Consider the following 13,448-nt stretch of genomic DNA (forward strand, 5'->3'; position numbering starts at 1 on the left):
TTGGAGATGAAAAGCCTCCCAGAGCTGGCCCCAGGAATCCCTCCAGTGACACTGCAGAATAGACCCAGTCCTGACGTAGCAGGTATTTTTGCGGTCAAAGCACGAGCAATTCTGCTTTGAATAAATAGCTGGAAGCCTCCCAGGACTCCTCGGATCCTTGGTCAGGACCGAACACCTCCCACCCTCCACCAAGCCTCGAGGGTTTTACCCTGAACCTGTGTGTCAGTGCCGGCTTTTCTCCAAAAGAGCCAGCAGCCACCCAATTCAATCAGTGCCACCCCCAGTTGCCTAAGGGATGGCTGGTCCCCTGATGTCCCCTGTGGCTGCCCTGGGGAGGCTGGCAGAGCCCGGCGTGGAGGCATTTGGGGCTGTGCCCGCAGAGCAAAGGAGGGGAAGGGAGCAGGTTCAAGAAGAGCTTTATTGGGAGATCCTGGCCATAATAAACAGGGGTTACACTGGGAGATGGAGGCGAGGGGCTGGGGGCTGGAGGCACGCTGTGCTCCTGTGGGGGCTGGAGCCGCCGCCGCCGCCCCTCCGAGCGGGACATCACCCTGCGTCCCATCCGCCCCGTCCCGCTCCTTCCTCCCTGCGGCGAAGACGGCCTGGGGATCGCTGCCTTCCACCCCTCTGGGCATCAGTGCAGGGAATAACCCAGCAGAAATAGGGTCAGGGAGCATTGTGGGGAGCAGTGTGGGGCAGAGGGGGATGGGAGGGCAGGGCTGTGGGTGTGGTGGGGCCTAGCCATCACTGTGCCAGGGCCTGGATGATGTCCTTCACCAGCATGGTGCCGATAACCATCTTCTCGCTGTTGACAGTCAGCTGGGCCATGGTGCCCTCCCGTCGCTCCAGGGTGATGAGCACCAGGCTCCCGCTTGTCACCGTCTTGGCTGCGAACCTGCCCATGGGCAAACACAGGGTTTCAGGGAGAGCTGTCCCCCTGTCACCTTCCCGTCCCCCAGGATGCTCCAGTGGGGACTGGTGAGGTGTTTGCCACCCACAGTCACTGTCACGTGTGGGTTCATGGGGGCTCCTTGTCCTAAAGGAAGCCCTGGGTGTCCCCGCTGTGATTCGGGTGAGACCGGAGGGGTGACAGTGCCTGCCTGGTCTTGGTGTGGGGGTCCGACTACCTGTACTCGTTGTCGGCACCGCAGGGCACGCGGCCCACGTTGGCAGCCGATGTCACTTGCTGGACAATGGTGTGGTCGCTACGGCATTTCTCGGACAGCGTCAGCTTCTCTGTGATCTCGCTCATGCCTGTCAGCTTCCCTGGAGCGGGCAGCAGAGGCACCTGCTTGTCTCCGGCCACGCACCCAGTGGCCACGTCCATGCCAGGCCCCATTTTGCCCTCCCCAAACCAAGCCTCTCCGGCTGCCGGCTGCCAGCTGCCTGCATCCGGATCCCCCACAACATCCTGAACTGGCTGCCCTGCTTGCTCCTCTCCAGCCCGGCAGAGATGGATTCGGGAAAATCCTTCCACAACCCTTCCTGGGCTCATCCCCGTGTGCCTGCCTGGTGGCAGCAGCCACAACCCTGGGGATGGGCTCCTCAGGTCACCGGCAGCGATGGGGCCGGGTGCTGCAGGGCACTGAGCACCCGCTGCTCAGCGCAGACCCCCATCTGGAGGGCCAGGGCAGGGATGCTGCTGCTCCACAAGCATGGGGACATGGGGCCAGGGTGTCCCCGTCACTCACCGGACACGCTGCTGGGAGCTCCAGGGCTGGCACGAGCCCTCCATACTGCACGGGGACCCGGCGGGGCCACCCCGGCACCAGGGTGGTCTCCCCAACCCGCAGGCTGCGGGGTGCAGGAGGGGGATGAGGGGAACAGAGCTAGTCTAGGGGCCTGCCAAACGGCCACTTACCCTCGCCCGGCCGCGCGAGGTGCTCTAGGGCCACGGCAAGGGCGGCAGAGGGGACAAAATGGGGGGTGAGCGTCGGTGCTGGGGCGGTGGGTACCCATGCACTGCCCTGTCCCTGCCCCTGTCCCCAACTCACCCTGCTCCTTCTTGAACTCGTTCTCGCTCATGAAGACGGGGGCCATGAGCTCCCCAACGGGTGGCTGGATGGAGACGTAGAAGTGGCGCGTGTGGGTGCTGGGGAGACAGGCGCATGAGGGGGGGGCACATGCTCAAAATGTTTCCCCCCACCCAGTGTCCGGCTTCCTGTCCCTGCCTTGGGCAGGGGGTGGCTGGAGGGAAACTGAGGCACAAAAGACCTTGGGAATAGGGGGAACCCGTCAGGCTGGACCTGGGGCTGCTGCCACCTCCTTGTTCCCTGCAGGGAGCCCAGTGCCTTTCCTGCTGTCCCCCGACAACCCCATGCCCATCCCAGTGTCCTCACTCCCCTGGAAGGACCCTGGTGCCCGTTCTGCTGTCCTCCATCCCCTGCAGGGACCCAGCCCCACTGTCCCCTGGGGCACCCCATGGCCTCTCCTGCCATCCTCCATCCCCTGGAAGGATGTTGCTGCCTGTCCAGCTGTCCCCAGTGCCCTGGAGCACCCCATACCCTGTCCTGCTGTTCCCTGGGACACTCCATGCCCTGTCTTGCTGTCCCCTGTCCCCTGCTGCCCCAAGTCCCCTGGAGAAATGTCAGTGCACATCCCACTTTCCCCATCCCCTGGAGCACCTGTGTCCTGCTCTGCTGTCCCCTATCTCTGGAGCACCCTGTGCTGTCCCCATCCCCTGGGACACCCGTCCTGTCCTGCCCGGCGCCAGGCGCTCACCACAGCTGGAAGTTGGCTGCCTGGGTGGAGTCGCAGAAGTCGATGCCCATCACCACACTGGCCGTGTCCCCGGGCGCCAGGCGCTCTGAAACCACAAGGCTGCCACCACGTCCCACGTCCCCTTCACCAGCCAACCCCTATCCCTGTCCCCCCCAGGCAGCGTTGCTGCTGTGCGGGTGCCATGCCGTACCGATCTCGGGGAACTCCTGGATCCGCATGCCAGAGAGCGGCTTGGGCTCACTGACCCGTAGGCTCTTCACCTCAGCGTCGGTGTTGTTGGAGATCTGGATCTGGACGGCCACCATGTGGGGGTCCCCTGGGAAGGGCCGGCGGCTGAAGCAGTACTCGACCGAGAGCCCCTCGCCCGCCATGCGGTGCAGCAGCTCGTAGGTCCTCACCGTGCCAAATGCCGGGCTCAGCAGCTGCAAGGGACCGAGGGACTGGTGTGGGCTGCTGAGCCCCTCCCTGTGGCCTCCGTGGGTGGCAGAGGTCCTGAGAACGCCCCAGGAAGGGCACTGGGGACACTTACGGCAGGTGCCAGGGAGGTGTCCGTGAGCGTGAGGCCCTCCAGGTCGGTCACCAAGCTGGTGGAGACGATGCTGCTGGAGGGGACGGGCTGGGGAGGAGGGGGGGTGACTGCAGGGTGTGGAGGGGTGGGGGGAAGAGAGGGTTAACAGAGCTCTGATGAGCCACAGCCCCACGGGGACAACCCCAGTGGCATAGCCCCATGGGGACAATCCCATGGGCACAGCCCCAACAGGGACAGCCCCGCTAGCACAGCCACCTATCTCACAGCCATCCTCTGGGGACAAGGACCACTCACCCCACCGGTCCCCGTCCCAACTCAGCAGCTCCCAAAGGACCCGTGGGGCCCTGACCCCACCAGGGCGGGTGCCCGTGCCTCAGTTTCCCCAGCACCACCACGATGGCCATCCCACACGCCCTGGGAAGCCACTCACAGTCATCCAGGTCGAGCAGGGAGATCTCCTTGGGGCCAGCCCTGCTGCTGCTGCTGGGGGGCTGCAAGGGGGCAGAGAGATGGGGGGCTGTGGTGTGAATGGAGGGTCTGGGGGTCCCCGTGCTGCCGCCCAGCCCAGCCTGGCCCTCACCGCCTTCCTCCGCTTGGCCTCCACCTCGGAGCCAGAGTCAGAGCCCGAGGAGCTGCTCTCGGAGCCGCTGGCCTCCTCTGATGAGGTCTCAGCATGGCCCTTCCTCCCCTGCGGTGCCTTCTTCTTCTTGGCCTTCTTTGCCCCCTCCTCCTCCTCTTCCTCGCTGGGGCTGTAGGGAGAGTCCCGCTCAGGGGGGGCTGGGGTGGGGGTTTGGCTGGGGACACGGCTGGGGGCACCCCGCCTTCCCAGGGGGTACCTGCCCACACTCCCCGCAGCTGCCTTGCGGGAGCCTTCCTTCTCCTTCTTGGACCTCTTCTCCCCCTCCTCCTCCTTGTCCTCCGACTGCTCCCCGCTGCCTTCCTCCTCCTCTTCCTCCTCCTCCTCGCTGCTGGAGCTGGAGCTGCCGGAGCTGCTGCTGCTGCCGCTCTCCTCGCTGACAGACTCAGGCTCTGCAGGGGGCACGGCTCAGCCCTACCCTCCACATCCCCACAGCTCCCTGATGCGTCCCACCGCATCCCCCCATCCTCCCACTGCATCCCGCTGCGTCCCCACAACCCCCACCGCATCCCTGCTTCCCTCCACTGCGTCCCCGTATCCCCCTGCCACGTTGCCACCGTGATGGGATGTCCCCACTGCAGTGTCCCCCAAAGTGTCCCACTGTGGTGGCACCTGCCTGATGTCCCTGCCACAGTGGCCCCTGCCCAATGCCCCACCACAGCAGCCCCTGCCCCATGCCCTGCCATGCCACCGGGTCCTCACCGCTGTCTGCTGACTCCGTGGGTCCCGACTCGCCCTCTGAGTCGGAGTAGAAAGGTTTCTCCACCTTCTCCTTCCTCTTCTCCCGGCTGGTGCACTTGGTCCACTCAGGAACCTGCTGGCACAGGGTTGATGGAGCGGAGCCATTGCCCATGGGTGGGGGGCCGAAACAGCAGCCCTTGCTCCCCTCCTGTCCCCAAGCAGGTGTGTGGGCACCAGGGAGGAGGCATGGGGCAGCTGAGCAGCACCTGGGCACCTTCTGGGGCTCTCCCAAGACCTCGAGATGATGCCCCCACCTTGGACCCCCCCCCCATGCACCCCAGCACCCTGGGGTGCTCCACGCACCTCCACATTCCTCACGGAGGGGTCAGGGGCCTCGTCTGGCCAGTCAGGCAGCTCCTGGTAGCCCACAGCCTTGGCGTTGAGCAGGTGGGACAGGGAGCCCAGCTGGAAATGGTCCCGATCTACAGCGGGGTGAGAGGTGGCAGCAGCTCGGGGACAGCCATGCAGCACCGTGGTGACAGCTTGCCCTGTGTCCCCATGCCCTGTGACCAGGGGTGGGTACCTTTGAAGGACGACTCCAAGATGGGAGCAGGTTTTTGGGCCAGGAAGAGCTTCTTGGCATACTTGTTGAGGGCCCCGCTCTTCTCGGTGGGCACGATGAGCTGGCGGATGAAGCGAGCCCGGTCGCGGATGTCGTAGTTCTGGTCATACTTGGCCAAGTTGAGGACATACTGGGTCAGCAGCTTGCTCTGTGCCAAAGGACATGCTCAGGGCCAGCCTCTCCCTCCCTGGTGGGGAAACTGAGGCACCATTGGGCCACGTCCCTGGTACCTGCTTGGAGTTGGTCAGGTAGAGCTTAGCTGCCAGATTGATGACCTGCAACTTGACGATGTCCTCCTCGTTGGTGAAGGACTTGGCCATCTTGCGCAGCACATCAGGCGCGATCTTGGGCACGTGTTCGCAGTACTCGCCGATAAGCCACAAGATGCTGGCCCGTGCCATCGGCACCTGCAAAATGCCCCCGGGCACGTGGCACCGCTGCCACTCTACTGGTCCTGCGGGCCATGCAACGCCCCGACCCACCTGGATGTTGTCGGTGAGCTTGGCCATGTGCTTGATGATCTCGCTGTGCTGGGCCGGCTGCATCTGCAGCAGCTTTTTGATGACCACCACGGATTCGGCCACCACCAGCTCTGTGGGCAGAGACCCAGCCTCAGCAAGGTCCTGCCCCGAGAGCGATGGAGCCTCAGTTTCACTCCCACCATGTGCACTCACCGTCCCGGTTGGAGAGGAGCTGGACCAGGCCGTTGAGGCAGGTGTCCCGCACCTTCCCAATGTTGGTGGCACAGCGCCCGATGGCTTGGATGGTGGCCGCCACGAAGTCCTTGTCCATGCTGCGGATGTAAGTCTGTGCAGGCATGGGGACACACACAGGACAAGTCACCCACATGCCAGTGCTGGGCATCCCCCCATGTGGTGGTCACATGTTGGGGCTCTTTGGGAGCCACCCATTGGGTTGGCATGGCCTCAGCCCACTCCTCCTGGTGGGGGTCCCCTCCATGGTGGTGTTTTTGCACCCAGAGCCATGCCAGGGTGGCACCCCAGTGGCCTCAGTATGGCCATGACATACCTGGAACTCCCGCAGGATGGTGGAGATGTTGGTCTCATTGGCCAGATTGGTGAGGACCTCCAGCTGTGGGAAAGAAGAGATGGGCAGCATGGGGGCATGGTGCCAGGACACTGGGTCCTTGCTGTCCTCTCGTCCCCAGGACATGGAGGACAGCTGCCCCACAGGGAAGGGCTCCATGGAGCCCCGAAACCACCAGTGATGGGTTCTGTTGGGTGTTTCCAGCTCACCTTGAGGATCTTGATCTGCGTGGGGTCCGTGGAGCGGATGTAGAAGCTCTTCAGGTAGGGCTCAAACATCCCCTGCATGCAGAGCCAGCGGTGTTAGTGCCATCCCTGCCCCCTCCTCGCTGAGACCACCCACAGGCAGCTGGCCCTGGTGGCCCTTCTGGCTAGCCCTCATTCCACTCCAGAGTCAACAAATCCTCCCACACCAAGGCTGAGACTCACCCGCCGTTTGATGGACATGGTGGCCACGTTCTGCAGCACGACATACTGCACCTCGCTGTGGGAACAAGGAGGGGACCACTATCAGCAGGGCAGGGCTGGACCACCCCCCCAGCAAGTCCCTGTGAAGAGGGGGCAGGACCCACCACCAGGCTGGTGCCACCACGATGCTGCCACCCCATGCCTGGACTGGGCTGGGCCAAAAAAAAAGCCCTCTTTTTTGGCAGTTTGCCCAAACCTGACGTTCCTGCAGGGATGGGCTTTTTGGGGATCTCTCCCAGGGTCTTGGGGTTCCCTATAGGTCCCGCCAACTGGAGTGGCAGGGTAGGGACCACCACAACCCAGGTGCCACAGACCTGTGACTCCGCAGGAGCCGCACCAGCGCCTTGGCAATGACGCCAACCTCTGCTTTGGGTGCCAGGTGGAAGTAGAGCTGTGCCACGGCCATCACCACCTGTGGGGACACACCCAAGTGTCACCCAGTGGGCACCGGGACACCCCGAGGGATGGCTGTGTCCCCCGGAGTCCCACCCAGCAGCACCTGGAGGAAGCCTGACCCTGGGGATGCCCATCTCTAGGTGTCCCTCAATGAGCCCAGTGGCTCCTTGGCCGGTGGGGACGTCATGATCCCACACTGATGGACACCACTTGTGGCCTCGGGGGATGGAGAGGGCTGGAGTGGGGGGCTCACCGCGGCATTGCGGCTCTGCAGCAGGGGCTTGGTGTTGCGCAGGAGCAGGCGGTGGTCGGGGTCCATGACGTAGGGTTTGCGCTTGGCCAACGAGGCCACCTCTGCCTTGGCATCCTTGGCATCCTCCTCCTCGGAGCCGTAGAAGGCCTTCTCGGCGCTTTCCTCCAGCAAGGACTCCTGCTGGTAGGTGGGACGCCTTGCACCCCCACCCCCAACAGCACCCCCCTTTCACCCCACCTCCCTGGAGACTGCCAGGGCACCCTGAGGATCCCGCACTCACATTCTGGTTGGGGCTGAGGAACTGGGTGCGCGCATAGCGGGTCAGCATGTTGATGATGACCACCTGCCCCCACTCCTCCACGTCGATGAGCAGGTTGCAGAGCTTGCGGTAGTTCTTGTGGATGAGGTCGATGCGCTCTGGACAGACCTCCTCGAATGCCATCACCACGCTGCCAGCCACCAGCTGGGGAGGGAAAGCCCAGGGTGACTCATGGGGATGGTGGCATCTTCATCATGATGCTGGCTTGATGGGGGTGGTGGCATCCCCATGAGGATGCTGGTTTGGTGGGGATGGTGGCATCCCTGGGAGAATGCTGTTTTGGTGGGGATGGCGGCATCTCCGTGAGGATGCCATTTTGGGGAGGATGGTGGCATCCCCATGAGGATGCTGGCTCAGTAGGGATGGCTGCATCCCTGCGAGGATGCTCAATCAGTGGGCACAGTGGCATCCATGTGAGGAAGCTTGGTTGGCAGGGATGGCTGTACCCCTACGAGGATGCCAGCTCAGCGGGGACAGTGGCATCCTTGGGAGGATGCTGGTTTGGCGGGGATGGTTGCTTCCTCATGGGGATGCCGTCTCGGCGGACATGGTGGGATCTCCATGAGGATGCTGGCCCACTGGGGACAGCGGCATCCCCACAAGGACACCAGCTCTGCAGGGAAGACTGCATTCCCATGAGAATGCTAATTTGGTGGAGATGTCTGCATCCCCGTGAGGATGCTGGATCAGTGGGGATGGTGGCATTCCTACGAAGATGCTGGCTTCGTGGGGACTGTGGCATCACCACAAAGACGTCAGCTCTGGGCCTGGCTGCATCCCTGCGGGGATGTTGGATCACTGGGGATGATGGCATCCCCATGAGGATGCCAGCCCTGCGGGGATGGCTGCATCCCCACAAGGACACCAATTTGGTGGGGACGTCTGCATTCCCACAAGGACACTGGGTCAGTGGGAATGGTGACATCCCCAGATTTAGGGGCAGGGGAGACACGGCGTCTGCTCACCGTGGTCTTGTCCGCCAGCAGCTTCTCAATCACTTCGATGAGCTGGTCCTTCTGGTCTGAGTCGAGGCTGCGAGGGAAGAGCAGGGCAGGTGCGGCCAGACCAAATTCCTCCCCATCCCTGCCTATCCCTACCTGCACCAAGCAGCTGAGACCCTAGCAGTGGACCCTTATTGGTACCCCCAGAATTTAGCAGCTGATCCCCAGTTACCTGTACAGCTTGGGAATGGCATGGGCAGCTGTCTTGCGCACGTATGGAGACATGTCTGAGGCGGCCTCCTTGATGGCCAACATCATGATGGGCACGATGATGGGCACACGGATGCTGGAGAGGACTCGCAGGGCACTGGCACGGATCAGCTGGTTGGGATCCTGTGGGAATATGTGGGGGGCTGCAGTGCAGCTGTGGGGGGCTCGCTGTCCCCCCAGACCTCTCCCGGGTCCCCAGACAAGCCCACCTTGAGTCCTCGCTGGAAGGTGGAAATGGAGAGCAGGGCCAGATCCTGCTGCTCCTCTGCGTAGCGCACCAAGTAGACATATACCAGCTTCTTCACCTGCGGGGTGAAGTTGGTGGTGCCACCTCAGAGTCCCCCAAAACCCAGCCCATCTCCAAAACCCTCCTGCAGGGGAGGTGCCAGACCCTGGGGACACCCATGGATGCCACCAGGGCCACCCAAGACCTTCCTCACCTCGATGTTCTTGCAGGCGACATTTTTCACCACGGCTGGGAAGAGGTCAGAGGCGTTTTTACCCCGGGCGATCATCTAAGGGGTAAAGGAGCGGCATGACATGGGGCAGCTGACATGGCATGGCACAGCATGGCATGGCTCAGCACAGCATGGCTTGGCACCAGCAGTGGTCCCTGCTGGTGACAACACCCACCGCAACGATCCTCTTCATGGCCTCCAGCTTCAGCGAATCCTTGTTGCTATCAAGCATCTCCTTGAGGTCATCGTGCCTGCACCACAATGTGGGGGGAAATCCCAATTTCCATTTTCAGCCATTTTTAACCATTTTTAGTCTTTTTTTTTTTCTTCTTCTTTTTGTTTTGCTCCCTGCCTGCCATCAAGCTGGCAACCCAGCCCTTCGCCATTCAATATTTATGGGGACAGGAGTTGGGTTACAGTTAGGTGAAAGAGGAGCCGGAGGGACCGGTGCGATGCTGGTACCCAGCTCTGTCCCCATCCTGGGCACTGGGACGAGGACCCCGTCCCAGCCCAGCCGTGGTTGTCACCCTAGGATGTCCCCAGATCCCTTCCTAGGGAGCAGGCGCCCATCACCGGCTCCATCCCGGCCACCAGCCCAGCTTGGCTGCGTGCCTCTTGTCCCCTCATGGGCACGGTGGCATAGATATGCCAGCGTGCCCCGATGCAGAGCCCTTCCCCACTCCCCTCCCTAGGCTGGGAAAATGCCACCAGCCTTTTATAAGGCTGGTTGTCACCCCTGTCCACTTTTCTAAGGGACATCTGTCCCCACCAAACCGGTGGGACCTGCAAGGCTGCATCCACCCACAGCAGCAGGGGTGGCACCCATGGGATGATGCTCGGCCAGAGCCACTGTCACCAGAGGGTCTCGGGGGGGCTCCTTGGAGGGATCTTACCGCGGTGGTGGCCCAGTGCCGGTGGCTACCGCGGGCTCGGGGCCAGCAAGTGGCCGCAGCTCTTCAGCTCGCAGGGCGCTGTAGCAGGCAGGTTGTCCAGCCTCAGTGGCCAGCACTGGGCTCGTCACCTCCTCGGCCACGTCACCGCCCACCGATATTTTCGGCCGGCTGGCCGGCCCCGCTGGTAGCTGCTGCAGCAGCTTCTGCACTGGTGGCAGGGACAGCATGGCTTTGGCCGGAGGTGGTGGCCCTGAGGACAGTGGCAGGGCTGTGGCCCTGCTCCTCCTCCTGGTACGGCCGGCTGAAACCTGACGCTGGAGTTGGGGTTGGGTTGCAGCTGCGATCGTGACGCCCTTCCCAGTGGACAAGGCCACACCAGGGTGTCACGTCCCAAGTGACACCCGTCCTGCAGCTGGGGCTTGGGGACATTACAGGGAGTGCTTTGAGTGGCTCAATCCTGGCCAGGGACCCCATGGCACGGTGGGACACCCACCTCGTGGTGGGGTGGCGGGATGGGACACCTGTGGGTGTCCCACCTGGGTGGTGGGGTGGCACTTGGGGGGGAACTTCTTTTGCCCCATGTGCCACACATGGCTCATGGGGACGGTGAGGGATCTGTTGTGGCCACAAGGGGACAGGCTCTGGTGAAGGGCAGCACGCAGGTGGTGGGGACACTGTCAGGGGTTCGGGGATGGTGTACCTGGCCAGACTGGGGGGGACACTGCCAGGGTGGTCAGGGCTGAGGGACACGGCCAGATGGGGGGGACAATGCCAGTGGGGCAGGGCGGGGGGGACACTGCCAGACTGGGGGACATTGCTAGGGGGTCAGAGATGGGGGGACCCAGCCAAACTGGGGAACAGTGTCAGGGGCTTGGGAGGGGGGACACTGCCAGATGGGGGGACACTGCCAGCAGGACAGGGATGAGGGGACACATCCAGCCTCGGGGACACTGCCAGCAGGTCAGGACTGGGGTGTCACTGCCAGATTGGGGGACACTGTCAGGTGGCAATGGATGGGGGACACACAGCCAGACTGGGGGACACTGCCAGGGGATCCGGGAGGGGGGACACTGCCGGAGTGGGGGACGCTGCCAGGAGGACAGGGTGGGGGACACTGCCAGAGTCGGGGACACTGCAAGGGGTAGGAGGGGTGCCATTGCCAGACAGGGGGACACTGCTGCAGCATTAGGGAGGTGTCCAGGGATGGGGGACAGTGCCTGAGCGGGGGATGCCGTCACGGGGTGGGGGACACTGCCAGACTGAGGACACTGCCAGCAGGTCAGGGTGGGGGACACATCCAGAGTGGGGCACACTGCCAGGGCTGGGGGGGACAAAGGGACCCCAAAAGTCCTGCAGCTCCAAGGACCGCCCCCCCCAACTTCCTCTGTGTCCCCCCATCCCCGCCCCCCCCCCCCCGCAGCCTGCCCCACACGGGTGACATTTCTCAGCTCCCCCCACGCTGGGGACCTCGATGGGGGGGTGGGGGGGATGCCATCACCAGAGAGCCACCGGAGCCAGCAGAGCCCAGGGCGGGGACACCGTGCCCGGGGTACCCCCAGCCCAAGGGTGTGGGGGGTGCAGTGGGGGTCCCCACGCACCCCCCCCCGCTACACCATCTCCAAAACCCCGCGATTTTTCCCCGAAACCCTGCCCGGCCTTTGCAACCTGCAGAGTGGCGGCGGCGTGACCGCGTCCCCTGTCCCCCTCCCCGTCCCCGTCCCCATCCCTGTCCCCATCCTCATCCCCGTCCCCGTCCCCGTCCCCACCCCAGGGACCGTGGCCAGCCCCCCGTCGGGTATCACGTCCCTGGCCGGGGACAGCGGCCAAGGCCTGCGGTGGCGGCCACCCAGCCGTGCTCGGCCATTGTCCCCTGTCCCTCCCCGCCCTGGTCCTTACCTCTTGTAGTCGGAGGAGAAGATGCCACCGCTGGCGGGGTCGTGGCCGTATTCGGGCTCTCCCAGGCTGGAGGAGCCCCCCTTTTCCTCCCCGTAGGCCGGGCTGGCCGCCATGGCGGCGGGAGATGCGGTCGGGATGCGGGCGGTTGGGATGCCGGGACTGATGTCAGCGTCATGCGGGGACGGGAACCGCCCTAACGCTTCCCACGCTCCCCGTCCTCCAGGGATGCTCGGTTTCGGGGGGGGCATCGCCCGGGTGGGTCGACCCCTCCCTGACTTGAGGGGGGAGGAGGGCTTTGCACCCCCAAAAAGGGTCCCCAGCCCTGCACCCCCCCACACCCCCCCTTACCTGCACAGGTTTGGGTGCGAGTCAGCGGTAGAAGGGGCATCCTTTGGGCTAGTAGTAGTCTTTGGGGGTGTGATTACATGGCATATAGCATATAGCTCATATATCATACCTCATGATAGATTATATGATTATACATATTTACATTATATTACATTATGTTATATGTTATATGAAATAATATTATATCATACTACATTATTTCATATATAATACATTATATAGCATACATTAGATATATACTGTATATTGTATGCTACATGCTGTAGGCTATTACCATATATTATGTCATATATTATATTACATTAGAATATATTGCAGATTATATTAATTATATGATACTATATATAGTCTATCATACTAGATTATACATAATCCATTCTACATTATATGCTATATATGCTCTATGTTTTTTATATGTTATACTACATTATATTATATTGCAGATTATATTAATTATATTCTGTATAATATTATAGTCTATATTATACAGTATACATTATATAGTATATGGTATATAGTATATTACAGTTGATGTATGATGTATGATATGTGATATGTATTGTATTACATTATTTATTCTTATTACATATATTATTGTTGTTATTATTATTATTATTAATAATAATATTTTTCACAGGTAATTATTGATCTGGCAGATATTTCAGTTATTATTTTTCTTCGCAGCTAACAAGCCCCTAAGGGGCTGGTTGCCAGACAGGCAGCTCTCTCACCCCATCACGCAGGTGTGAGGCAGTGAGAAAAAAATAGGCACATTTCAGGTAGCAAAATTTAATGCATGGCAATTAAGCTCCAGCAAGTGGAAAGGACACCCTCCCTGCCCCCCCCCCCCCCCAAATTCATCCAGCAGCTGGGTCCCCCACCAGTGCAGGCAGCTGGAGCCCAGCACTCTTGGGAACCCCACAGCTCTCCTGGAGACCCCAGTTGTGTTTGGGGACCCCAGCCCCCCTGG

The 13,448-nt window shown here is 61.7% G+C and overlaps 1 protein-coding gene across 4 annotated transcripts; it reads right to left on the bottom strand.

The window, feature by feature from the left end:
* Positions 1–405: 405 nt before the first annotated feature.
* Positions 406–12,320, bottom strand: AP3B2 (adaptor related protein complex 3 subunit beta 2). Of its 4 annotated transcripts, none has more exons than XM_049812844.1 (28): positions 12,131–12,320; positions 9,517–9,592; positions 9,324–9,398; positions 9,093–9,188; positions 8,846–9,006; positions 8,638–8,704; positions 7,634–7,816; positions 7,354–7,533; positions 7,019–7,116; positions 6,666–6,720; positions 6,447–6,518; positions 6,220–6,282; positions 5,865–5,997; positions 5,673–5,782; positions 5,421–5,597; positions 5,152–5,338; positions 4,932–5,050; positions 4,590–4,701; positions 4,087–4,279; positions 3,831–3,999; positions 3,681–3,741; positions 3,251–3,357; positions 2,912–3,143; positions 2,722–2,806; positions 1,995–2,092; positions 1,862–1,885; positions 1,128–1,266; positions 406–895 (listed from the first exon to the last, which is right to left on the bottom strand). In XM_049812844.1, the coding sequence occupies exons 1-28, from the start codon at positions 12,241–12,243 to the stop codon at positions 745–747; spliced, it is 3,336 nt and encodes a 1,111-aa protein (XP_049668801.1). In that variant the 5' UTR covers positions 12,244–12,320; the 3' UTR covers positions 406–744. The 4 variants fall into 4 exon arrangements, with proteins under 4 accessions (XP_049668801.1, XP_049668802.1, XP_049668803.1 ...); XM_049812845.1 differs by having other exon boundaries at positions 7,354–7,530; positions 12,131–12,319; XM_049812846.1 differs by lacking the exon at positions 1,862–1,885 and having other exon boundaries at positions 12,131–12,319.
* Positions 12,321–13,448: the final 1,128 nt, after the last annotated feature.

The sequence above is a fragment of the Accipiter gentilis genome, chromosome 10 (assembly GCF_929443795.1).
Source record: "Accipiter gentilis chromosome 10, bAccGen1.1, whole genome shotgun sequence".
NCBI classification, from domain to species: domain Eukaryota; kingdom Metazoa; phylum Chordata; class Aves; order Accipitriformes; family Accipitridae; genus Astur; species Astur gentilis.

What these genes read in the sequence shown, in the direction of transcription:
- AP3B2 (XM_049812844.1), bottom strand. Translation starts at nt 12,243, where the DNA reads ATGGCGGCCAGCCCGGCCTACGGGGAGGAAAAGGGGGGCTCCTCCAGC. An exon ending in AGCTCACCGACAACATCCAG is followed by an intron (nt 5,598 to 5,672) that starts GTGGGTCGGGGC and finishes GGCATTTTGCAG; the next exon opens with GTGCCGATGGCACGGGCCAG. An exon ending in ACACCTCCCTGGCACCTGCC is followed by an intron (nt 3,144 to 3,250) that starts GTAAGTGTCCCC and finishes GGTCCCTTGCAG; the next exon opens with CTGCTGAGCCCGGCATTTGG.